General features: G+C 40.0%; 1 protein-coding gene across 3 annotated transcripts in view; it reads left to right on the top strand.

Moving 5' to 3' along the window:
* CDH23 (cadherin related 23) overlaps positions 1-26,930 on the top strand; it is a 1,300,862-nt gene that overhangs the window by 558,412 nt on the left and 715,520 nt on the right. For all 3 annotated transcript variants that reach the window (XM_089677099.1, XM_089677097.1, XM_089677098.1), the window contains exon 9: positions 20,651-20,729. In XM_089677099.1, the coding sequence (XP_089533225.1) occupies positions 20,651-20,729 (79 nt within the window). The remainder of the gene's footprint in view (positions 1-20,650; positions 20,730-26,930) is intronic.

Below are 26,930 nucleotides of genomic sequence, written 5' to 3'. Positions count from 1 at the left end.
TATCTGCGTGTTACTGTGATCTATGTCCTCTCTACCCTTCCATGACTTGCTAATTATCTTTACAATAAAATGTTCTCGCAGATTAATCTAACCGCATTCATGTAACTACAACCCTAAACCTATTTTGGGCGTTATAGGTCCCCTGGGGTTATAATCTCCATTCATTATCCTATTTTCAGTTGATCACCCCCAGGAGACTCCCTGTATGCCGTCCACAAAGAAAAAAAAGGGACAAGCCCAGAAGTCCCTCACGACATACCTACTTAAGGCACACGAGCTTTGTAACATGTCTCCAGTCAATACAGAGCGAGCATCCCTGTCCTCTCCCACACAGGATACCACCGCTCCCTTATCGGCCTTGGTCAGTGAAAATACACAGCAACTTACAAAAGGAGACTTGGAGTCCTGCTTGGAATCTATGTACGCCAAACTAGCCGCCAAATTTCAATCAGAATTGCATAAAAGCACTAATGTTCTCTCTCAGGAAATAGCCACGCTGGGCTCCAGGACAGACCGCTTAGAAACCAAACACAATGAACTTAGCCTGGCCTATGGTGAACTTTCCAGGGAGCATGATCATTTACAAACAGCCTTTTTTCAACTACAGGCGCAGGTGGAGGACCTTGATAATCGCAATCGCAGGAATAATCTGCGAATCAGGGGAATCCCGGAGTCTATGTCTGACCTCTCCTTAATCGTGACCAAATTATTTCAATCACTCCTCCCGGATCGTGACCCTGGGTCTTTTGCCTGTGACCGCATCCATAGAGCCCTGCGCCCTAAACCTCCTACTGACAAGCCACCTAGGGATATTGTCCTGTGCATGAGGGACTTTTTGACCAAAGAGGAAATACTCAGAGCTGCTCGCAATACCCCTACGATCTCCTTTGAAGGCTCGGTCTTACAAATCTTTCCGGATGTTTCCCCGGACACGTTGGAGAAGCGTAGAAAAATGAAAGAAGTCACAACGGTCCTGTTCTCAGCTCGTATTCGCTACAAATGGGGCTTTCCCTTTAAGTTGATTGTTCCACATAATGGGAGCACATATATAGCTACATCTCCTTCTGAAGGTAGAGCAATCTTGGCCAAACTGGGCCTAGCGGATGCCCCATCACCTCAACGTCCACCCTCCACCCCTCGTGTCTCTCCCATTTGGCATACCCCATCTCCACGGAGAGATAGAAGGAGAGTCAGACAGGATCCGGGTTGATAGGTCTATTCTCACTTGCCTATTACCTATTGTTTGACAGTCCTTGGTCTTGCCTATTGTCTTTTATGACTTTACCGAGAATTGAGACACAGGGATTTTGTTTCTTACATCTTACGCTGTCAGGATGTGTATTTCTATGGTTACTGCTATGTTAATTTTATAATCCTGAGTAATGTGTGTGTCTTGCATTGATAGCTGGACGAGTTAAGGTATAACAAGGGTCTTTGGTCCCTCTTAATTGCGCCCATTGGTTTATGGTTCCACAACTCTTTGACACGTTACCCCACCCTGCCTCCTGACATGGCCGGAAGTGTCGCCGCCCGATTGAGGGGTGGCAGTTCCGTTTTCCATGTTTTAGGGAGACAGGGTTTGGGCCCATTTGGCCCCTTAATATCTGAACTTTTTGTTTTATCAGGTATGACAAATTTTCAGCCTGATCCATGTTCTTTAGTTACCTTATTTGTAGGAGCTCTTCAAATCTCCTCTCTATTGTTTTTTGTCTTCTTTTTTTTCAACACTTTAGTGCATGAGGATGGTGTTGTGTCGGTCTGTGGACATCATGGCCCCCATCTTGGGGCCGGGAGGTCCCCTGGGCTGGTTCTGCCACCTGTACGTCTGTCTGCTATAGACCTGCGGATTTCTATGTCTAGCCAATTAATTTTAGGGGATATCCTTGTAATGTGTACTTTTATGATGATAGTAATAAGCTCTGTTTACTATGGTAATTCAATGTATTTCGCATAATGTCCAGGGTTTCAATTCACCAAACAAGCGCAAAACGGCCTTTCTTCAATATAAACGACTGGGAGCCAAGATTATCTTATTACAGGAAACACATTTTGCAGCTGCAAAACACCCGACATATTTTCATAGATCTTATAGGCAGGGGTATTATACCCTGCATTCCTCCAAGAGTAGGGGCGTAGCCATCTTTCTACATAACTCATTCCCCTTTGAGGTTCAACATGTGTATCGTGATCCGGACAGTAGGTTTATCATTCTTAAAGGCACCCTTTCAGGTCGAGAACTTACTATTGCTAATGTATATGCACCAAATTCAGCACAAGCTACCTTTTTTTCAAAATTTTTTGGTACTCTGGATAGGTTTTTGTCTCCTCATCTCTTGGTGGGTGGGGATTTTAATCTGGTGGCAAATCCTCTTTTGGACCGTAGTTCCCCCTCGCATTCTTCCCAGGCTTTCCCAAAATCCCTTACTAAGAAATTAGATACCCTCCAGTTGGTGGATGCCTGGAGAGCGCACAACACCGGAGCCAGGGATTACACATTTTATTCCCACCCACATGACTCTTATGCTAGATTAGACTATATATATTGTACCCCAATTTTACTAGCTAATTCTAAGGTAGCTTGCATTCATTTGAGCCCCTGGTCGGATCACAGTATTGTGGCCTTATCTATCACATTTGTGGGATTGGCACCTACTCCCTTCTCTTGGAGACTTAATGACTCTATGCTAACCGATATTGACTCTCGCCAGGAAGTGGTTACATCTATTCAGGAATATTTTCAATCTAATTTAACCCCTGATATTTCCCCAGCCACACTCTGGGTAGCCCACAAGGCGGTCCTACGAGGCCGACTTATCTCCATGGCCTCATCCAGAAATAGAAAACGTTGGCAGCAAATACTACTTCTAACCCGAGAATTAGAAGCACACTATAGAAGCCATGTCGCTAATCCATCTCTACTTAATAAACAGCTACTGTCCCAAAAGCGCTTGGAACTGAATGCCCTGCTTTCCCAAAAAACTGAAAAGGCCCTTCGCTGGTCGAAGGCCTCATTCCTATTACATAGTAACTCGGCATCTACCATGTTCGCAAGGAAGTTGAACCACTCTCTGCGCCCCCCACACGTGTATAAATTACGCACAAATTCGGGTGCTATCTCATCTCTACCTCAGGAAGTCTTGGGTATTTTCGAACATTTTTATTCTAAACTACTAGCTCCTCCGCAGTCGGATTCTGTCCCTCTGTCGGACTCTTGGCTGGACTCTATACCCCTCCCTGCCCTTACACCCTCTCAGATTGTTACTCTTAATGCCCCCTGTACTTTAGAGGAAATAACATGTGCGATAGGCGCACTCAAGCGCTCTACTGCGCCGGGTCCTGACGGATTTACCGCTAGCTATTATAAACATTTTGCCTCTACATTGGCTCCATACTTGATAACTTTATTTAATGATGTTTTGCAGGGGGGTAAGTTCCCTGAGGAGATGTTATTGGCTAACATGTCTCTAATACCCAAGCCACAGAAGGACCACTGTTTGCCACAAAACTATAGACCAATCTCAGTCATGAATAATGATCTAAAGATATTTAGCCGTATTTTGGCGGACCGGTTGGCCCCTATCCTCTCCTCTTTGGTCTCTCCAGACCAGTCGGGTTTTATTCCCGACAGATTTATTACTGATAACATTCGTCTCACCCTAAATGTTATTCAAGACGCCAATTTACATTCCAAAGAGGTTCTGTTGATGAGTTTGGATATAAACAAGGCCTTTGATAGTGTTCTTTGGCCCTACTTGTTCTCCTTGCTACAGAAAATGGGCTTTAGTGAGGGGTTTTTGGCAGGCATACATGCCCTGTATGACTCTCCTAAAACGAGAATTAGGCTTCCTGGCTGTAACTCTGACTTCTCTACATTGGGTAGAGGTACCCGCCAGGGCTGTCCTCTTTCACCCCTTTTATTTGCGCTGGTGTTGGAACCTTTGGCATTGGCGATTAAATCACATTCGGATATTTCTGGCTATTCATTATTAGTTTCACATTTTAAATTGAGCATGTATGCTGATGATGTTATGCTTTTTATTACTAACCCGTTGACTTCTTTACCTAACTTGTGTGCTGTATTGAACGATTTTGCCAAAGTGTCAGGTCTCACCGTTAATTTTACCAAATCTGTGGTCATGCCTGTTAATGTTCCTGACTCCCTAAGTGCATCTCTCCGTAGTTCTTTCCCATTTCGCTGGGTCAAAGACAGGATATCCTATCTGGGGATTAACCTCACTCCCAGATACTCGGATATATTTGCGGCTAATTATCCACCATGTGTATCGCGTCTCTCTACTCTACTGAAGATCTGGCACGGTTATCATATCTCCTTTCTGGGTAGAGTCACGGCGGTTAAAATGAATATTTTGCCCAAATTGCTTTATCTTTTTAGAGCACTTCCAGTTCCGGTCTCAAAAACCTTTTTGGATCATTTTCAGCGGACTATTAATAATTTTATTTGGGGAAATAAGCATCCACGTTTTGCCTCATCCATTTTGTATCGCTCACAACGGTCGGGAGGTCTCGGTCTTCCTAACTTTTGGCTATATTATCTCTCGGCTCGTTTTGCGCAATTGTCACAATGGGCTACTATTAACTCTCAAATCCCGTGGATCAAGTTTGAGTCTCAGTCGATACGTCCTTTTTATTTACCGGGAATTTTATGGTCTAACATCTCCCCCCGATCGACTGTTTTTCATAACTCCATAGTGACTCACTCACTGACGCTTTGGTCCAAACACAAATCTAAATTGGGTTTAGTCTCTTCTATTCCCCCAGGTGTGTCATTTTTTGGGGATCCTACTTTTGTTGTAGCCTTTTCTTCCCCTCATATGTTTCGTTGGTGGTATGATCGATCTTTTATCAGATTATCTGATTTCCAAAGAGGAGGATCTTATATTACCTTTGATATGCTGCGCGTGTTGTTTGATGTTCCTCTTCGTGAGTACCTTCGTTATAGACAGATTAGGCACTTTTTTAAGGCGCACTTTGGCCTTACCCCATCCTCTCCGATTTCCTTTTTTGAACGTATCAGCCGTGACTCTCCCAGGGGTAGGGGTCTTATCTCAAATCTTTATCACCAATTTTTGATCTGTCTTTTTCATGCTCCCCCTTTGTACAGACGAAAATGGGAGGAGGATTGTGGCGTCACTTTTTCGGATGAGGATTGGGATTCCATGGTGGATAATATATGCAAGAGCTCTAGATCTCTTTCGGTTCGTGAGACGGCCCTTAAAGTTCTAACCGGATGGTATTATACCCCGTCAAGACTACATGTACTGTTTCCACAAACGTCCCCTCTATGTTTTCGGGGCTGTGACTGCACGGGTACTTTGGTTCATATATTTTGGGATTGCCCGACCATATCTTTGATCTGGCGTAGGATTTCTGAGGTCGCTGCCTTATTGTCGGGTGCCCCGATACGATTGTTCATGCAGACCTGTTTATTGGGGGCCCATATCCCAGGGGTCTCTGATGCCAATCTGAGATTGATACACACATTATGTATTGCCACTTTATGGTCTATTGCCCTACATTGGAGGTCCAATGTTGTACCCTTGGACTCCGTTTTACACAGAATTGACACTGTAATGCTTATGGAACGCATTCATTATACCCTACTGGATAAGATGCACTTATACGATAAAAAATGGGAGTCATGGAGAGATTGCAGACACTTATTACATGCTTAATAACATCCCCAGTAAAAGTTGGCTGGCATGTACTATTGACAGGTGTATCACCTAACCTACTTTGTCGTTTACGTACTTCATGCACTTGTAACTTCCTCTTTTTTTTCTTATCTTCTTTGTTATGTTAATATACCTTTATGTATTGTACTTTTCAAAAGTGCCTTGTTTTTGCTGACAATATCACTTTTAAAGTGTGCTGTTGTTCTACTGTCTACTCATGTACAATAAAATCGTTTGTAAACAAAAAAAAATAACAGAAAACAAAAAAATGGCATCTGCAAAAGTTTGGGCACCCTGCAGAATTTAAAGCATGCACTGCCCCCTTTGCAAAGCTGAGACCTGCGAGTGTCATGGATTGTTCTCAATCATCGTTTGGGAAGACCAGGTTATGTCAATCTCAAAGGTTTTAAATGCCCAGACTCATCTGACCTTGCCCCAACAATCAGCACCATGGGTTCTTCTAAGCAGTTGTCTAGAAAACTGAAACTGAAAATAGTTGACGCTCACAAAGCTGGAGAAGGCCATAAGAAGATAGCAAAGCGTTTTCAGATGTCAATATCCTCTGTTTGGAATGTAATTAAGAAATGGCAGTCATCAGGAACAGTGGAAGTTAAAGCAAGATCTGGAAGACCAAGAAAAATATCAGACAGAACAGCTCACAGGATTGTGAGAAAAACAATTCAAAACTCACGTTTGACTGCACGATCCCTCCAGAAAGATCTGGCAGACACTGGAGTTGTGGTATACTATTCCACTATAAAGAGATACTTGTACAAATATGGTCTTCATGGAAGAGTCATCAGAAGAAAACCTCTTCTACGTCCTCACCACAAAAATCATCGTTTGAACTTTGCAAATGAACATATAGACAAGCCTGATGCATTTTGGAAACATGTTCTGTGGACCGATGAGGTTAAAATTGAACTTTTTGGCCGGAATGAGCAAAGGTACATTTGGAGAAGAAGGGGCACAGAATTTAATGAAAAGAACCTCTGTCCAACTGTTAAGCATGGGGTTGGATCAATCATGCTTTGGGGTTGTGTTGCAGCCAGTGGCACAGGGAACATCTCACGAGTAGAAGGAAAAATGGATTCAATAAAATTTCAGCAAATTTTGGATGGTAACTTGATGCCATCTGTGAAAAAGCTGAAGTTAAAGAGAGGATGGCTTCTACAAATGGATAATGATCCTAAACACACCTCGAAATCCACGGGGGATTACATCAAGAGGCGTAAACTGAAGGTTTTGCCATGGCCTTCACAATCTCCTGACCTCAACATAATTTGAAAATCTATGGATAGAGCTTAAAAGAGCAGTGCGTGACAGACAGCCCAGAGATCTCAAAGAACTGGAAGACTTTTGTAAGGAAGAATGGGCAAAGATACCTCAAACAAGAATTGAAAGACTCTTCGCTGGCTACAAAAAGTGTTTACAAGCTGTGATACTTGCCAAAGGGGGCAGTACAAGATATTAACTCTGCAGGGTGCCCAAACTTTTGCAGATGCCATTTTTTTGTTTTCTGTTATTTTGAAAGTGTAAATGATGGAAATAAAATCTAACTTTTGTTGACATATAAGAATGTCTAATCTGTAATTTGATGCCTTTTGGAGATGTTTCCATCTTTCCTTGGCTTCTTTATGCACATTAATACAAATTTTTAGCTGGGGTGCCCAAACTTTCGATCCCCACTGTAGCTGGCTAATGTAGTTAGGCTCCAAAGCACAAGGTGAGTGCTAGTCCTTATGTGTGTGGATCAATACTTAGAACCACAATTTGGATTAATGCACAATTGGGTTTGGATTATATGGCACTTGGTTATTCATCATTCATGTAATGTATTGCAGACGTCCCTAATTATTTATTGTATACACACCTTATTAGGCACTTGTTTTTAAGATAGGGTTTACTTTGATCACTGCATCACATTTAGTTTTGATTCAGATTTTGGTCCTGTTACATTAGGTGTCAGCAGCTTAGTATAGTTTATTAGACAAGTGCAGAATGATCTCTTCGGAGATAATATATTATGTATTACCATGTTTAAACTTGAGGTGATTGTAGCCGTATTAGTGCATTTGCGACAGAAACAATTGAGTACTGTCCGTGATACTTTTTTTATTTGCACTAACATACAATTTTGAGCACAAGCTTTCGGGGAGTGTCCCCTTCTTCAAGGTCCAAGCAGTACTATGCAAATCACAAAGTTTTAGCAGAATGTTAGAAGAGATGGAAAAAAAAAAGGTTACAGATAAGACACAGCAAAAGCAAAAGGGGTGGGGGGGGGGATGGGGGTAAGATAACTCTCACATCACAGAGGGAGTCAAGCTTGAGCTGATAGTCATAAAACTGTCGGAATATGATCGAGGAATCCCATGTTTAAACGAAAACTCCAGTGAATCCTTCTAGTTTTGTTGGCATAGCATTGGGAAAAGTTAAAACAGTTATGACCCTATTGAAGACATTTTCCCTCATTTTCTGTCATGGTAGTCAACCAAGAAATTGGTGGCGATGGTTATACAAGAATATGAAGGCTCCAACCCTTCTCTGCTGTATCTAAAACAAGAAAAAACATTTAAGTGGTGTTTTAAGTAATAAGTGGATATATAAGCCAGAGTACCCAACACAGCCAAAAATTACAAAACCAAAACTTTATTTAGTTTTGGATAAAGTGAGAAGACATTAAAACTTTCTGCTAGGTTTTAAAATAACCTTCTCCAATAGAACACACAAAGCAAATAAAAAAATTGTAGAGGTCCTAACTATTTCCTACTCTACAGTATGATGAAGTAAGGCTTGCCTTTACACTTAAAGTTGTGTTTCAGTGTTGAAGTTTCTTAATATTTTGTCCTAGACACTAGTAAGTGATTACCTTGTGATAAATAAACCCTTGAAATACCTTAAAAGGTACAGTAGGCCTCAGTCTCTCGGCCTTTACTGACTTATAATGAAAAGCAGTATGTTTTAACAGCAAATGGCAAAACAGTATGATTCTCAAACTTTATAATACAATGCATGGCCAATAAGTAGGGAAGATATTGCTCCAAAGAAGGTCATCTGGGGAGAATACTATCTGCCAGCTGAGTGCTCACATCAGTACTCACATCAGTACTCACCTGCTTCATAGCAGAAAAAACAACCTCCGCTAGAGGAGTTAAAGGTGTCTTGAGAGTCCCAAGCAATGTTCAAACTTGAGATAATTGCTCCTAGTTATAGGGCAGTCTAGCCACTCTTAGTAAAAGAATATATCTAAGACAAATTCATTGTTTTTTTTCATAGGGTGACTTGTGACACTGAACATATTATTTTACTACAAGTCAATGAAATGTTGTTTTAGGTGAAAATATAAAGCTGTTAGCCTAGGCTCTTCTTGCAGTTACTGTAGCCTCTTCTTTAGCATTCAATCCTGGAAGAGTACACAGTAGAAGATAATAATTACACTTTTATTTCTTGTAGTTCTGCTCATTCTTAGGAAGCCCAAACAGTTCTACAGACAAATATGTATTCTTTAACAAGCTACTGCTCTTTTGGCAAAATATGAGCTTGCTGCATTAAGCCGGGTATTTACTCTGCAATGATTTACTCATGTTATGTGTTGATCCACATGTCTCATGAAGACAGATTTCTCATGTTTTACCTACTTTATTTTCAATGACTTGATTCATTTACACTTGTCTCTGCAATGATAGTTTTTACAGTACTGATCAGAACATAGGAAATGAGCTGCAGAAGTACTATTTATAGCCTCCCAAAGGATGTATAATGCATTTCAGACTTAAATAAAGTCTTTGGAGATGTACAAAAAAACAGTTTGTTGTCTTCGTCTCTGCCTTTAAAATGTACAGCACGGTCGTCTTCCACTTATCATTCTGAACTGCTTTCCTGTGTTTGACAGGCAACCAGCATACTGTCAGATAGAGAGACACCTTCACCCAGTCTTTTAAATGGAGAAATAGTCTCGTTTGCCAGTGAAGGATTTGGAGTTCATATCTTTCCTTCTGGAACAGTGAATTAAAGTGCAATATATTCTCAGACTGGAGCTCTGCATCACAATTATTTTTTCTTGCCTTATAGCCCTTCATTGTCTTTTTATTTTTCATTCTGAGCCTCCTTCTTTAACAATAATTACCTTTCTCTGTTATAATGGAAGCTTTGAAACCACAATCCCTTTAGTGATTTACAAGACCGCTGGTGGATACCAGATCCAGCAATTCCCAGCTGTGCAAAGGTCAGTAACTGGGGATTTATGGCCTATGAAAACATGAGTGTTAAGGGGAGTTGCTGATAGAAGGTTCCATGGTGTTGAAAAGGGTTCTGGATCTCATCCAGTTATTTTATATTTAAAAACACTTATCACTTTAATGTTGAATCAGTCATTCCTGCATAAGATTTGCATTTTTTCAAGCATCTGTTCTAGCTGAAGTTGCATATACAATGTATCACACTAAAGTTTGTTTACATGCATGAAGTTCATGACATGCCAGTATCTAGGAATGAGGTCACATGGACTACAGACAGCATTTTTCTGTATAAGTACAGCATTGTGTTAGCCATCAATGAAAGCAAACTACTTGGAGTTAATGTGATACAATTTATTTTCCAGCTCAGTTGATCCAAAAGCATTTTATGTTTCTTCAAAAGCCATGATCATGATAGTTTAGGTACTTAAAATTTTTCTGAAGGAAACTTGATTTGAATTCTTTTGAAGAAGATTATACACAACAGTTTAAACAATGCTTCTGTATTCTGATTACATGGCAAATTCAGAAACGCCATCTCTGATATCATCTGGGTTTGAGAAGAAGGATTTGGAGCAGCAGTCACCTCTTGCAGCACCAGTTGTGCATTATAGGTTGCTGTCAGCAGTAAACAAAAGAAGACAAATACTTTTTTTTTACACCTTTCTTTCACCATGAAAACCAAGGAAATATATGCATCTATCTATTGCATATTCAGGCTTTTGAACTGATAATGAGCCAGAAGGTCCCTCTTCTCTTTTAAGGATGTGGCACACATGGTTGCCATATTTTGATTCATCTGACCACAGAACAGTTTTCCACTTTGTAACAGACCATTTTAAATGAAATTTGGCCCAGAGAAGATGGTGGCATTTCTCAATCATGTTTAGATATTTCTTCCATTTTGCAAGATACAGCTTTAATTTTAATTTTTGGATGGCACAGCAAACTGTGTTCAGTGATTTTTGCAAGTATTCCTGAGTCCAGTGCAGTGAGGTTTATCACAGAATTGTGCCTGTTTTTAATGCAGTGCTGTCTTAGGGCCCAAAGGATCATGGACATCCCATATTACGTTTCAGTCTTTTCCCTTGGTCATGGAGATTTCTCCAGATTCTTTGATGATATCATGTACTGTAGACGATAATATATTTAAGGTTTTTGCAGCTTTATGTTGAGGAACATTATACTAAAGTTGTTTGACAATTTTGCTAGCTTTTTGTTGCCTTGTCCCAACTTTTTTGAGATGTGTTGCTCCCATAAATTTCAAAATTACCCTATTTTTTTCTTAAAATGGTACATTTCTCAGTTTAAAAAGTTTTCTATTTTCTATTGTGAATGAAATATGGGTTTATGAGATTTGCAAATCACTGCAGTCTGTTATAGATTTTACAAACTGTCCCAACTTTTGTGGAATCAGGGTTTTATATAATTGCAAATGCAAAAAATGCATGAAATCAAGATATTTCATGAAAAAACTAAAAGGGTCTAGGCATTCATAAAACTACTGTATCTGGCCACTGTAGTGTGAATGTAAAGTGTGTGTCATAGGAACAGACCATTTCATACTAATCTATATTGTATGGGTATGATGGGAGAAACATAGTGACTATTTTCTTTATGTACAAAGAGTCTTAATTAGAAATAAAGGATTGAATAGTTACACATAATAAAAAATACTGATATGCATATCTGTGTTTAATAAAATTGAGAGACCCCAGTGTCTGATGTAAATAAAATGGTAAAGGTACTTTTGCCATGGAGCTTTGAATCTTTAGCTACACAGAATAAAGACCAGTGTTGTTCATAGTACAAGATTATTCTTGACCCTTTTAACCTTCTTCAGGGGTGCATCTTGCATCAGGTGGAATGCTGTAGTGAACAGCAAGGTGTCACTGATTACTCTGCTGTCCATCTGCTGCACCTTTCTTCTACTTGTATTGAGAGAAAATATATAGTTGTTCTTTTGCCTTACTTCAGTGTGTGTTGATAGATGATTCTCAGAATTTATGAGAATAGAAGGTGGTGAGAGGAAATCAATATGCTGGAAGATGTATTCACTTTATGGAATAGAAAGGTGAGGCTGGTTAGTATGTCTTGGATCCAATATTAATTGTTTAGCCCTGAAGTATACCTATATAGTACTCAATGTCTGCCTGGTGTATACAAGGCTTACCAAAGAAAAACATCATTGTTAAATCTCAAGTTCAAAAGTAAAATACTTTATGCAGGATTGACATTTTATATATTTTATACATTTTGAATGCATTTGATTTCCCCATTTAAAGATAATAAAACCCCAAATCAATATTCCAGTGTTTGTTGTTACTTATATCAAGCGCAAAAGTGTTCACCTTTGGTGTAGGATTCCTAGAAGATTTCCAAAGAAATAACTTTTTAGAGACTGCCACTGTACTTGTACTCAAATTAGAGCTGTTTATCCTATTGACATCTGAAAGTATTTTCTTTTATTTCAGCCAATGCAATTACAAAAAACTGTATCTAAACAAATTTTCCATGGCTTAGGATGTGCTTTATAACATGCATTCCAGTTTAATTAACCCTCTGAATGGAGCCTCCCCCCTTTCCTTTGATTTAAATGCCCTGATCCTTCCCTTCCACAACCAAACTTCTGTCTGGGATTTTGAAATATACATGTTCCTTCATTACAGGCTGGTTCAAGGGAAAGCCAAGATGGCGGCCCTTATTCCAGTTTTTTCCCTGTGATTTACTAATGTAGGAGGCAGCTTCAAAATATTGGGGTACAGGTTGCATATCTATTAGTAATGTAGACTGACAAGGGGGGAGGGGGTAATGACTATAGATATTCTTTAAAGCAGAACTCCATGAAAACCACTAAATACACAGATAAAATACAGCACAATGGCTAAATGGTTAGCACTTCCACCTGACAGCACTAGGGTCACTGGTTCAAATCCCAACCAATGCACTACTTGCCTGGAGTTTGCATTTTCTCCCTGTGCCTGCATGGGTTTCCTCCCACACTCCAAAGACAAGTTGGTAGTTTAACTGGCTCCTGTCTAAATATAATGCTGAGTAAATTGTCAATGCTATATAAGCATCTGTATTAAATAAATAAAGGTCTGGCAGCTAATATACCTTCCAAAGGATTTGTATTTCTGTCCATTTTGTCATAAGATTTGCACACAGAATAATACCAGTCTGGTGACATAACTTAAATAATGCCGTTAGATTGTACAGTTAGGGCACCTCCGTGCCTCTCGTGGTTTGACAGTGACGTAAGAGCAGCATACAAATGAGATCATCCTCCTGTCAGCAAAAATGCACTGCAACACATTTGTTTGACTTCTTTTGCCGGTCCTCCCTCTCCCTGCCCCTGAGTTTTGCTGTACAGGGAATTATAAAACACTATGACCATTCACTATGAGTTTTTACATTACTTTCTTTTAAAAATCAGGTAATGGTTTTGTTAACTAATACATGGATAGATTCAAATGGCTTTTACTGTCTGGCGTTAGGTTAAATGGTTTCGGAACCTGTTTTTTCTAAAGCATTGGGTTAAAGTGACCTTTCAGTGAGGAGGTGATGAAGTGCATCTCTGTATCAGAGTGACCACGTCTGACTGTCTTCCTTGCCTTTCTGATAATTTAGCATGCAAATTCCAAACATGACATTTTATTTACTGAATGAAAATGCACATTCAGCTGCTCTCTGAAAAACTACAAAATGGACTAGCAGTAGAAATAAGTGGCTTGAACAATGCATTCATTAACATTTTGCTTTACACACCATGGAGTTTTTGGATGTACTAATGCTAATTCTGCAACTCTATACTTAAAGACAGGACTCCTCAGATTTTGTCATTTTGTATCTATTTATGTGTTGAAACCAATTTTGGAGAATGTAGAGACCCAAGACAAATTACTCTTAAATAGCACTTAAATTGTACAAAGTTTAATTTCTATCAAGGGACTTCTCTGCATGTTACTGTGGAAACCTCCCATAGCCCAAAAGGCAAACTGACAAGTTAATCATCCCCCACTGAAATTGCCACAAGTGTGTGGCTGTATAACTATGGAAGGGGCATGCGAATACGTCTGTATTCACTGTAAAGGACTGCAGTTTTATACTAAATAAATAAAAGGAAGTATACATGTAGCATTCTTTGTAATATCATGCAGGCTACCTGAAGAGAAGTGTCTAAGATGTGTTTGGAAGCAGGAGAAAATCTCTATTACCTACCAGTACCTGCGGATATCAAGTGTATTCCAAGCTAACTAAACCTGCTATCTATAACTGACAAAAATCCACACTACATAGTGGTATTGAGTAAAAAAAAGTGTAACAGCTAGGTAATTAGGCATATTTGTAGTGTCCCTTAAACAGCAGTATAAGAGGGAATATACTGTACGTGTGCTGTGCAGTAATTTCTCAATGAAGGGATATTCTATCAGTTTACAGAAATAAGGAATATTAATAGTCTCAAAAACATGGGGGAAGGAAGAGTGGGTGGCTGCACACTTTGTAAGGGGATTTTTATCTTAGCAAGAGAATTTTCACTTAGCCTAGTGAAAGATCTGAAGCTTTGCTGACCTTATGATCCAATCATTTGCAAGCAATCTTTTCTTTAATTTGTATGAACAGCAGGGGTGGACTGACAACTCATGGTGCCCCCGAGCAATCGGGGATCATGGGGCCCCTGTGTCCTTGTTCAAACTCAAAAAAGCCTATGAAAAAAGGTACCAGAGGCATCTCATGGGGCCCCCTACTGACCCCGGGCCCTCGGGCAGTGCCCGAGTTTCCAAATGGTCAGTCTGCCCCTGATGAACATTGATATCTGGACTTGTTTACCATTATAAATGAATCCTATCTGTACCTGACGGCTCATTTCAATAAAATGCTTATTAACAAAGACACAAATGAGGCATGCAGGTCAAAAGACTAACTCATCAAATAATTCAGCTATGCAACTAACAGGGAGTATTTATCACATATTTATTGCATACAGATTTCACATTACAAACAGTACATTTTATAGTAAACCATGGTTGTATACCAGATTGCTTTTTATTGATCACATACTATATTTAAAATGTTGTAGTACAGTAGACATTAGGGAACTTGTTGCATACTCCTAAAAATGAACTTGTTGGCTCTCCTTAATTTATAAATTGACTATATATTCCTGGATACCAAAACCCATAGCATTCTATTATAAAAATACTGACCACACCTTTGATGGTTGAGCTGCCCAGCTTGCTATAGGACATTAAAAACACCCATTTCACTTGGTAGCCAATAGAAAGATATGGGGGACAAAAGGAGTTTAATCTGAACTTGACTATAGTTGTAGTTGCTGTTTTCACCACAGTGCATGCTGTGTGCCTATCCCATTCAAAGGCAGAGGTTCAAACCCCTTCCTTATTCCAACCAAATACAAAAAACTAACCCTTACACTGACTAATTTCTTTAACCCTAACACAACTTTTTACAAATGTAAACCTAGCCACTTGTTTGTAAAGTTACTTTTCCTGCATTGGGATCTTCTGCATTATTGGCTAACTTTTTTTGCCAAAATATACCTGTGTTGGGTTTGAAGTATAGGTGTTTGAGACACCGAGCCACAGCACACATGCAGATAAGCAACTCTGGCTTTGACAATTTTTTTAATCTGCATGCTTGCTTACGAACAATGCATTTGAAAATACTGATGCCAGAGGCAGCCAAACTAGTATTTTCATAAAGGTAAATAATGCTTACTGTTTTATATGTCATAGGAAAGGTTTGAATTAACGGCTATCTTCCTCCATTCACTGAGCAAATTCCAACCCTATTACCTATAATAGGATTATGCTGTAATTACCCTTACCCACAACATAACTTTGTGAATGAGTGAATGATTTGCTTTACGCTTGTTGCCATTCTGGAAACCAGATTTTATTTGTTGATGTTGCACACCTTTAAACAGCAAAAGTTGCACCATTCGGAATTCAATGCAGTAATTATACTTATCCATAAGCTCAGAAAGTGTTTTAAAAGCATTTCTCTTCAAACATATCTAGATTCTCACAAAGCTCCTTGCCAGTTAGTTAAATCAAGTTGTCACCTGTCTAATTAATACAGATTACTCTAAGTTCATATCTGGCAGGTCAATAGTTTTGCATATTAAACATATGTACATGAATCTAAATAAGATGCAATGTGGGCACTAGAGTAACAAGGTCTCTTGTCACTGCAAAAGCTTTTGACAAAGGGATAAACTTTTTCACCGCCTCCCGTAGCTATGCCTTGTGATAACAGTTGGCTTTTGGGTGCTTTGTGCTTGACACATAGCGCATCCTCATTGATTCTGAGCTTGTCCATTTAAATTTGGTAACTCTGGGTGTATCATACAAACTTTTCAATGTAAACAAGTGTTCAGAACATTTGTGTGTGCCTGTCTAATTAAAACCCTTAAATAAATTAGTTTGGCCACAAAATAATCAAAAGAAAAGTTTGCATCATTGGATTACCTGTATAATGGAGGTTGTTTTTGGGGGGAAAGGTCATGTAAGATGACACTCTCCCAGACACTGTTCTGTAAGGGGGAAAGGAGTCATCTTTGATGACCCCCTACACCAGTGTTTCTCAAATTTTTTCAGTTGAGTAACCATTGATAATTCTGTACATCTTAAGGCACTCCATTCTTAAACGTAAAAATGAAGCTAATAGTTTTACATAATGCAGCAACAACTGCAGAAGTAGGACACCCAACATTAGAGGTGATTTAGTCTTAGAAAGCAAATACACTTTTGCATACTGGTACTGACTACAGTTCTCTTATCCCTACGTTTCTCTCCCACACAACTAACGTGACCCCGTTAGACAATTTTTGGGCAGTCTTAGGCAATTTTAGGCATTTTGCCAAGGCATCCCTGAAGAATTCAGAAGGCACCCTAGAGTGCTATGTCACGCTGGTTTAAAAAGGCTGCCATACATGACGCTGTAGCAGCATCTGGGCAATGGGATCTTGAGCGTCGGCTATGAGGGAACTTCAAGTTTGGCTTTCTGCAGTTCTTAAATTTTTAGTGCTTCCACCCAGGAGAGCTGTAGCTTGTAAGTGGGACATCTCTAGGGAATATCTTGTTCCAAGGGTGTATCATTTACCTACTCTTGCAACTATAAAGAAATGCAGGTCCAGACTTGTGGTTTTCAGTGCTTTACTTTATGTTGACAAGTAGGACAGGAGTATAAAAGAGAAAGAATAACAAAAACTCACGGGGGGGAGGGGAGCTTCTACAGCTCCTTAGCTTGTTGTCGCTGGGTGGGTCATAACATGCAGGAGCAAAAATTCTTATAGCGGGCATACCCACAACACAAGAGGCTTGGGTGTTGCTCTTTTCCAGTGAGGACTCTAGCTTCAAATATCTTTTTGGCCCACATAGACTGCCTTAAAAAGATGGGCAATACCCTTCATTCCCAAGCGCCAGCCTTGGGACCTCAAAAACCAAAAATGTAGCCTTCACAAAGAAAGCAGCATCACCTTTAAGCTTGGACTCCAGCCCTTAGCCATCCTCTCCCCAGTGGGGTGGAGGGAAAAAAAGGACACCCTCTCCTAGGAGGGAGGAGTGCAAAAGAACTCTTCCACAACACTCCAACTCTGTTATGTCAACACTATGTCTAACTGACCAGCTCAACAAGGGTTGGCCAGCTGACAAAACAGATAGGACTCCCTGTATCCACCCCTGACACAGGACGCTAAAGCCTCTCCTACATATTAACTGTCAGGTGATATCCTACAGATTCTCCCAAGGTGCAATGCTCTGCAAAACAAATAGATAACAGTGAAAGTAAAAGAAAATGCAGCAAGGCTGCTAGGGAAAACATCCTTACACTTAATATTTACATTTGAACAAAGTACTTTGCTTAAGTGTTCTGATCCTGGCCCCTACCTTTTTACTTCTTTAAATGTTATAGATCAGTTCAGTAGGTTTTACAGCAATACAGTTAACACAAACAAATCTCTTATCCATACTTTAGACTTTCACTTCTAAAGAAAGAATGTACAGTACGTTTCCTGTACAATGAACTAGTTCCTTCAAATATTTAGGTATTTAATTCTTTTATTTAATATTATTCCTCTCAGTTCGGATCCACATCTTAAATATATATATTTTAAAAAAATGGGTATCCTTTCTAGAGACAAAGTAGTGTAATATGTAGAATAAACCTAGTGAAGAAGATTTGGCTCCCAAAAATGTAATACATTCTATGGCAATCCCAAATTTACTTGCCATTGAAGAATTTTAGGAACCTGAATAGTCAATTGATTTCTTTTATCTGGGAATCCAAAATACCTTTTCTCAACTGACTTTATTGATTCCTCTTGAGTGGGAGAAACTGGTTTACTTGACTCTTAAACTTTTCTATTCAGCCTTTCGGTCCTTTTATTTTTTTCCACTGGTTCAAAGATGAGAGAATACAAGTTTTTTACCTACTGGAAAAACTAACTGATTATAAGTGACAATCACTTCTACTTTCTGTGATATGGATATTACGGCTTAATTAACAGACCTCCCATAGATACTGTCCTCTTAAAATATGTTTAGCACTGCTAGGCTAAGTTTAGTTTTTTGGGTTCACTGTATTCAGTGGAATAGGAGGGTCAGACACTGATTTATGACCATGTATCATAGCTCAGCCAATCCCTGGGAGGGTGCTTCCATAAAGGTGGCTGAGGGATGTAATACATATTTGGTAAGCCTGGGCAGAGTGTCCGTCCCTCTACAGGGAGGGTTTTTCCTCTCATGGGACTGCTGCCCCTGGGAGATAACCAGTGTGACACAAGAGCTGTAGTCTGGGCCTCCGTGGGTGCCTGGAGATAAATGTTAAGGAGTTTATGCTTGAGGGGGAATCATTCTGAAGTCTTGGTCTGGAGAAGGATCTTTGTCTCACTCACTGAAGAGTGTAATGCGGAAGCTGGGTGGCAGACAGCTCTAAGGACATTGTGAGTAAGATCTGGTTTTAAGACTGTCAGGTGTTCCTGCTGCTAAAGGGAAGTGAGTGCCAGGGGTTACTGTATGGACTGGATCTAAGAAATGTGTCTTCATATTGATTACTGATATTGTTTTGGAGTATCTTGAACCCTTAAATCCTCTCCCGTTCAAATTTCTGCAATAAAATTCATGAAAAAAATCCCCTAGACTGAGCCTTTGTTGTTGGTGTGCATGGTACTGTGTCTGGGGCAGGCAAACTCTGTGCTAAGAAGGACAAGGAAGATTTGACATATTCTCAGCAGCCCCTCCAGGGGTTAGTGCTGAATAGAAAACCTGACAATCAAGAACACCAGCACATCCTTTGTCCCAAGTGCTTGCTCATATTCAGTTTATAAAGAGCATTGTTTTTTATAGTGGAGCTTCAGCCGTACTAATACCAAGCAGCACTGGTCTGATGTTTTATAACTGTGAACAAATGCAGGTGCCCACAATGACCATTTGCCTTGGAGTTTGGTTTGTGTGGCTGTTTAAAAGAATCTGCAGCATTTCCTGGTCTATAGAGAAGAGACTGTAGCAAAATGGAAGTCAATTTGATGGCTAGTCATATGCTAATCAAATCCCTTTAAAGCATTAATAGTCAAATTTATTTTTGGAGGCCTTTTGTTCCAAGCAATATCCATCCAGAGGGAAATATCTGCACAATACTTTCAAGTTGTTTAAGGCTACATCTTTATAAGCTTTAGGGAAAGACTGATTAAAGTAAACCTTTACATTCAACAAGCATGTAGATATAGTGGTACCACAACAATCTGCTCTATCCGCTTTCTCACATACCTCTTTTATCCAAAGCATGCAAGTTAAGCAAACTAAGCAACATTGTTATTGATATGCAAATTGTAATAAGCCCTAAATCATAAGCCCTTATCCCCTTCTATAACCATCCCCCCTACAAATGACATGCAGTCTGCCATGCAGAAATCACTGATACATGTCAGAGGAAAGGCAAAATATCATCTCCATTCAAATCTAGGAAGAGGTTGCAGTAGGTCATGGCAGATCAGTGACAAGGCAGGAGAGAGAGCCTTCTCTGCTGAAGTCTCAGAAAACATTTGCAGTGGCTTTTAACAGAGAGCAGTGACCAGGGGCAGACTGACCATTTGGAAACCCGGGCACTGCCCGAGGGCCCGGGGTCAGTAGGGTCCCCATGAGATACCCCTGGTAACTTTTTCATAGGCTTTTTTGAGTTTGGGCAAGGACACAGGGGCCCCATGATCCCCTATTGCCCGGGGGCCCCATGAGTTGTCAGTCCGCCCCTGGCAGTGACTGGTTTGAGACTGGGTAGTTTTCAGTTCCTGTTTTAGCCCAGTTGATTTAAAGTTCATGTTTTGCTGACAGGTGCACTTTATGCCTTGATGCACCAAAAGAACAAGAAAAAAAAATCATAATTGCCAAGGTTTCACCGTCTTACATTTCTTCCTCTTCCATTTGTTGTATTGGTAATCTGAAATTTAAGTATTGTGTGCATGGTAATTGCAGTCAATTATCAATGTGCAGTATGCATCACCCAACTTTTTTAAATGTTTTATTATTTTTTTAAACATTGACTTAATGGATCGTGATGACTAATAAAAGTGGACTAGTTTTATGCTTTCGAATTTAAAAATGCATGAAATGCCCATGTGCTCATGTTACTGCAGAGCTCCTGTAATTAATTTTTGGAAATTGTTTCCGAGAATTTAATCAATAATGAATCTTTTTCTCTTGAAAGGGAACAACGGTAAGGATGATAACAGCTATTGATCAAGACAAAGGTCGTCCTAGAACAATTGTCTACACCATAGTTTCTGGTAAGTTACACTGATTAGTGATAATGTAAACTTCTTATATTTCGTGTTCATGCTTCAATGCACTGTAACTACTATACTAAGCAGCACATTCATAGTTTACCTTTTTTTTTTTGCTAAAGCTTTGGAGGTACACTATATACAATACTTTGATGTTTATACAAATAAATCCGGGCCAGGCTGCCAGTTACAATTTCTGCATTTCACAAAATCAGGTGGAGAGTCAGTAGAAGCCATTTTGTGATAATTTGTTTTGTGATTCACTACATCGGTGTGCAGTCCTGGAGAACATGTATGGCTAAATAATACACTGGTTTGAGTATTTTCAGCTAAATACATGACGGTATCACTGGACATACTGTACACCATACACCAACATGTATGGCTCCCCATTTAATGGCAGTTATGGAAAAAAAATGGATTAAAAGGGATTTTGTTTGTAAGAAAAATATATAGTGTCAGTAAACTGAAATTCTTTGTGTCTATATTTGTTGGAGATGAAGCCAGAATGACAGCCAGAAGCTAACACTTTCAAAGGAGGGGGCAGCAATGGCAGCGTCCATACTTTTCTTATGACAGCTGTAAAAAGTATTTTATTTGCCATCAGAGCAAAATTTCAGTATTGCAGGGTGCAGGTTCAACTGCTAAAAACCTTATACTATTTTGCCTGGTTATACTTTTTCTTTTTTTTTTGAGAGATGTGGCTGTCTTTTGGCAGCATACTTTAAAAGATATATTTTTTTCAATATTTACTTATTAAAGAAAAAAAAAAGTCCTTCAATTTTTTTCCTACTTGCTGTTTATAACTCTGAACATATTCTCCTTTTCGGTACTGATTACAAGAGTACCAAACGTATACAGTATAAATGTGTTTAAACCTCCTGAGCTACCCTCAGAAACGATAAGTGAATAGTAATGGCAGCTGCTGCTAGCGCCAATCATGGGTTCCCACATGTGTACAATAATCTCAATGAAAACAGATGCTGCACTGCTTTAAAAAAAATAAAAAATAATTGACAAAATACTTATAGAAAGGAAACTAATTGTTTGGCTACCATCGTGAGTGAATAATTTATCAAAAATAAATCATTAACCTGATTAAATCATTTGCCATGAATAAATATCATCATAAAACACATATACTGTAAATTTGTGAGTGTGTGTTCAAACACAATAATATAAGTGTGTCAAAATAATAAATGTGCACAAAGTCTACAATGGCCACAAAGTGGCCACACAATTAGTTTATTTCTATAAATATTTTTTGTGAATTACTTTTTTTAAAGAAAATCAGCACAGCATCTGTTTTCATTGAGATGTATACTGTATACATGTATTGTTTTCTATTTTTAAAGAACATCCCGATGCTTGCAAACTTAAGCTGGCCAATAAAGGGCACCACTTAAAATCCAAACTTTCTGCATTAATCGATTGCTAACATGGCACAAGATTGCTAACACAGCACAAGACTCAACTATTGCATTGACTATAAGTAAAGTTTTGAAATCATTCAACAATGGCTCTGTAATACATTGCAGTTTAGTAATATAAACAAATACTGTATGTATTATGGAAATACTTACTCTGATGTTCTTTATGTATGCATATTACTGTTTTTTAAGAAAACTTTGTTCTGTTTCTTATAAAAAGGAATCTGTAGGGCTTTTTCTGAGAGTATGCATTTTAAGTTATTATAACGTGGAAAAGTATTTTTTTTTGCTTGAAAGTTTTATTTTTTTAAAACAAAGAATAAAAGCAAGCACTTTTGTTGGACATAGTGTGGGTATAACCACCTGTAATAGCAATATAAATGAAATATGGTTATCCAGCAGGTAGATTTATGATTGCTATCCCTTTGATGTCCAGATATGAACTCTGTACATCAAATGTTCGGTCACAAGGGGAAGAGTCTCAAAGAGGAGCTCTAGTCAAAGCCAAATAAAGTCAGGAGTTACAAAAACTGTAGTTGCTGACTTTAAAAAAACATCCACTCACCTGTCTCTGATCCAGCAGTGTGCTCACTGCAGCCAGTTTCATGGCCATCCTTGCTCCCCAGTGCTGGCATCTTAAGTGTGGGCATCCGGCAGTGACAGCTTGCGGCTTCACAGCCGGGTGCCCACTGCACAAGCGCGAGTAGCGCTGCACCTTGTGAATGGTCCCGTAGTCTTCTGGGACCTGTCACGTGTCCCAGAAGACTATGGGGAGGAAGGGGAGGACGACAATATCTGCTTCCAATCGCCTATGCGATTGCAGCGGAAGTGGGAGCAGGTACTGGCCAAAATCGGGTACCCGCTCCCCAAAGGTGCTAATTCCTCATGGGAGCGAGGGATCAATGCTTAAAGTAGAACTTCCCCTTTTGGGTAGATGTCTGCTTTAAGACAGGTGAAGTGTCACTGGGTATGAATTGCCAGGGTGTCCACAATGTCCTGTACTCGCAGGAATAGAGGCTGGGTGTGAGTCAACTCAGAATAGGAGTTGCATCTAATGGATGCACAGATATTCTGCAAGTGACAATGCAAGATTAAAGCACCCTTTTTAATTCTTACAAATACTAGGCCTACTAGTTTATAAAGCGTTAGTAAAGTTTACTTAAAGCGGAGTTCCACTCACTCTGTAAAAAAATAAAAGTCAGCAGCTACAAAAACTGTAGCTGCTGTCTTTTAAAAAACAGCCACTCACCTGTCCCACTATCCCGCGTTGCCTACGCCACAGCCTGTTTCTCCGGCCGTCCTGTATTCCAGGCACCTTCAGTGTGGGCACCCGGCTGTGATAGCTTGTGACTTCACAGCCGGGTGCCCACTGCACATACGCAAGTAGCGCTGTGCTTCCTGAATGGCCCCGGTGTCACCTGTCACATGTCCCACAAGAGTTCGTGGAGGGAGGGTAGGAGGACAACTTCCATTTCCGATCGCCTAGGCAACTGCAGCGGAAGTGGGAGCGGGTACCTGTCAAATTCGGGTACTCGCTCCCCAAAAGGTGCCAATCCTTAATGGGGAGCGGGGGACCAATCATTAAAGCGGAACTTCCCCTTTTGGGTGGAACTCCACTTTAAAATAAAAATATTCTTAAAAAAATCTTCTCCCTGCGAGGTAATGTTATAATGTGCTAGTTTGCATTGCATACCATCACATTACAAAAGACTTACCTTGAAATGAAGCCCTTCAGCAGTGCATTGTCACCGCTGACAGGGCTTTCATCTTCACCTGGTCTTCCCTCCGGGTGTGTGGGCTCTGGCCACTTGAATGGCCGAGCTGGGATTACATCACTCCTGAGGATGCATGTGGGAGTCTCAGCTCAGGCACAGAGCTCTGAAGGAACGGTGCAGGTATGCTGTTCCTTACGTCTCTGGCTGCAGGACACCTACAAGTAATATCCCCTAAATGGTGCATGTTTAGGAGATATTCCTTGTACTTACAGGTAAGCTTTATTATAAGCTTACCTGTAAATAGAAGTGTCCACTAGGAGTTTAGTACCACTTTATGTAGTAATCTCGGCAGGTTTGATTTACAGTGAATTCACATTAAAATCGGTGTGTGTTCAACTCTTGTAAATCAATTCTGGTGATTTTTTTTTTTTAAGGGCAACTAGGTAAGCTAACATCCAAAAATGGCAAAGAAAACTATGAATACAAGAGACATTTACTAATGGTATTGGTTTATTTAAAAATATTAGCAGGGAGATGATCAATTGTATGCAGCTTTGAGAACAACATGGAAAAAACACCAATACATACTGTACATACACTACTGTGCAAAAGTTTTAGGTTGGGGTGAATGCTGTAAGTTAAGAATGCTTTAAGAAATAGAATATGTTTAAATACTGGTCTTCAAGCTCAAATACACATGGTGCCACATCCCTATAATGAAGGCAAATCTATAGGCATACTTTTTTGATAAAAGGACTTTCACAGCACCATGATTAAACAATACATTTTATTTATTATCTTAAAAATAGATAAAACAAATATCATATATGAAATGACAACAAGGTATATACATAATGTAAATATCAATAACAGCAGAAACCGCTTCATCTGTACTCAGGAGAATTATCTCCAAAATTGATATAGCCCCAACACCTTTCAATTCACAATTTGAATCTTCTTCAGGGAGAAAAAAAAATACAGCAGAAGCTTATAACCACTTGTCAGTTAAAAACAATCTTTTCAGAGGACTTCTTCAGTGTCGCTGAAGCAAAAGGCCCCCCTAGTGATCTCTTGGCAGGTGGAAAATTTAGGAAAATATTAACAATGGATGGTGGACTGCACATCTATTGTCAGGGCTCCCAGGTGTGACCAGAGGTGTGTGGCTGACGCAGGGAAACGCAGACCTCAGATATGTTATAAACAATATAATTTATTAACACTAACCATACAAACATAAACGCAGTGCAATACTAAACATAATACAGTGCAAACAAACCAAACCAACCACCCACAGATAACAGTACATACAAGCAAGCGTCGTCAGGCAGGCCGGGTCAATATCAATTGGGCAGGTAGGTACAGGGGGAGCAAGCAGAGATTGGTCGGGGTCACAGGCCAGGTTCAGCAGGTAGCTAGCAGCGTAGTACAGAGGGTCAGGCAGAGGGATGGTCAGGGTCACAAGCCAGGGATCAGAACAGGTGGCAGGCAGCGTAGTACAGAGGGTCAGGCAGAGGGATGGTCAGACAAGCCAGGGATCAGAACAGGTAGCAGAGAATCAGACAGGAACAGAGAGCAGGAACAGGATACAGGGCCCAAGAGAAACACAACACCAAGGCCGAGTCTGCAAGTCTGGCCATCCCTTAAATACCCCAGCATAATCAGTTCCAGGTGTTAGCTGGCTGCAAAGTTGAGTCTCTGATTGCTGGGAGCATCCGCTGGCCAGCCCTGGTACTGCAGATCAAAAGGCAGGTGAGTCCCACCATTGCTGGCTAGTCCATTCCTGACATCTATGTAGCATTAGTTACCTGAAAGATGGGATTTCAACTACACCTTTTCCCTCTTCATGGGCATTAATTCTCATTTAGATCTGCTTCAATTTCAGGTAACCATGTTACCACATTGTCCTGCTGCAGAATACGTTTGGGGCCAATCACACATCTTCTTGATGGTATGGCATAATGGATAAATATATGCATGTATTTCTCAGCATTGAAGAAACCATTGATCCTGACCAAATCTCCAATTCCATTTGCAGAAATGCAGCCCCAAAATTGCAAGAAACCTCCACCATGCTTCACAGTTGCCTGCAGACAATCATTACTGTACCACTCTCCAGTCCTTCGGCAAACAAACTCCTGCTACAGCCAAATATTTCAAATTTTTACTCATCAGTCCAGAGCACCTGCTGCCATTTTTCTGCACCACAGTTCCTATGTTTTTGTGCATAGTTGAGTCATTTAGCCTTGCTTCCACATCAGAGGTATGGCTTTTTGGCTGTAATTCTTCCATGGAGACCACTTCTGGTTAGACTTCTTCGAACAATAGATGGGTGTACCTGGGTCTCACTGGTTTTTACCAATTCTGTGCTTTTGGCATTGCTGGACATATTCTAATGTCTACTGGAAGTAAACATAATGTGTCTTTCATCCGCTGCATTTAGTTTCCTTGGCTTACCACTGTGTCTACGGTCTTCAACGTTGCTCTATTTTGTTTGCTTTTTCAAAAAAGCTTGTACAGCACACCTTGAAAACCCAGTCTGCTTTGAAATCTTTCCCTGGGAGAGACCTTGCTGATGCAGCATAACTACCTTGTGTGTTGTTGCTGTGCTCAATCTTGGCATGGTTTATGACCTGTGACTTGAAACTGACTTCCGCAACCTTACCTTAGTAGCTGAGCTTGACCGTTCTTTGCTCAGTTTTAAGCCTCCTACACAGCTATTTCTGTTTCAATTAATGACTGTATTTCAGCCTGCATATGAAATGTATTTATTTATTTATTTATTTCAGGTAGTTATATAGCGCCGTCAATTTACGCAGCGCTTTACATATATATTGTATATTTACATCAGTCCCTAACCCTCAAGGGGCGTACAATCTAAGGTCCCTAACTTACATTCATACATACACATACTAGGGCCAATTTGGACAGGAGCCAATTAACCTACCAGCATGTCTTTGGAGTGTGGGAGAAAACTGAAGTACCCGGAGGAAACCCACGCAGGCACAGGGAGAACATGCAAACTCCAGGCAGGTGGTGCCGTGGTTGGGATTCGAACCAAC

This window comes from Staurois parvus, unplaced genomic scaffold (assembly GCF_062004578.1).
Source record: "Staurois parvus isolate SC_StPar_1 unplaced genomic scaffold, SC_StPar_1.0 ptg000177l, whole genome shotgun sequence".
Classification (NCBI taxonomy): Eukaryota; Metazoa; Chordata; class Amphibia; order Anura; family Ranidae; genus Staurois; species Staurois parvus.
This window is presented reverse-complemented; position numbering and strand designations above follow the sequence as displayed.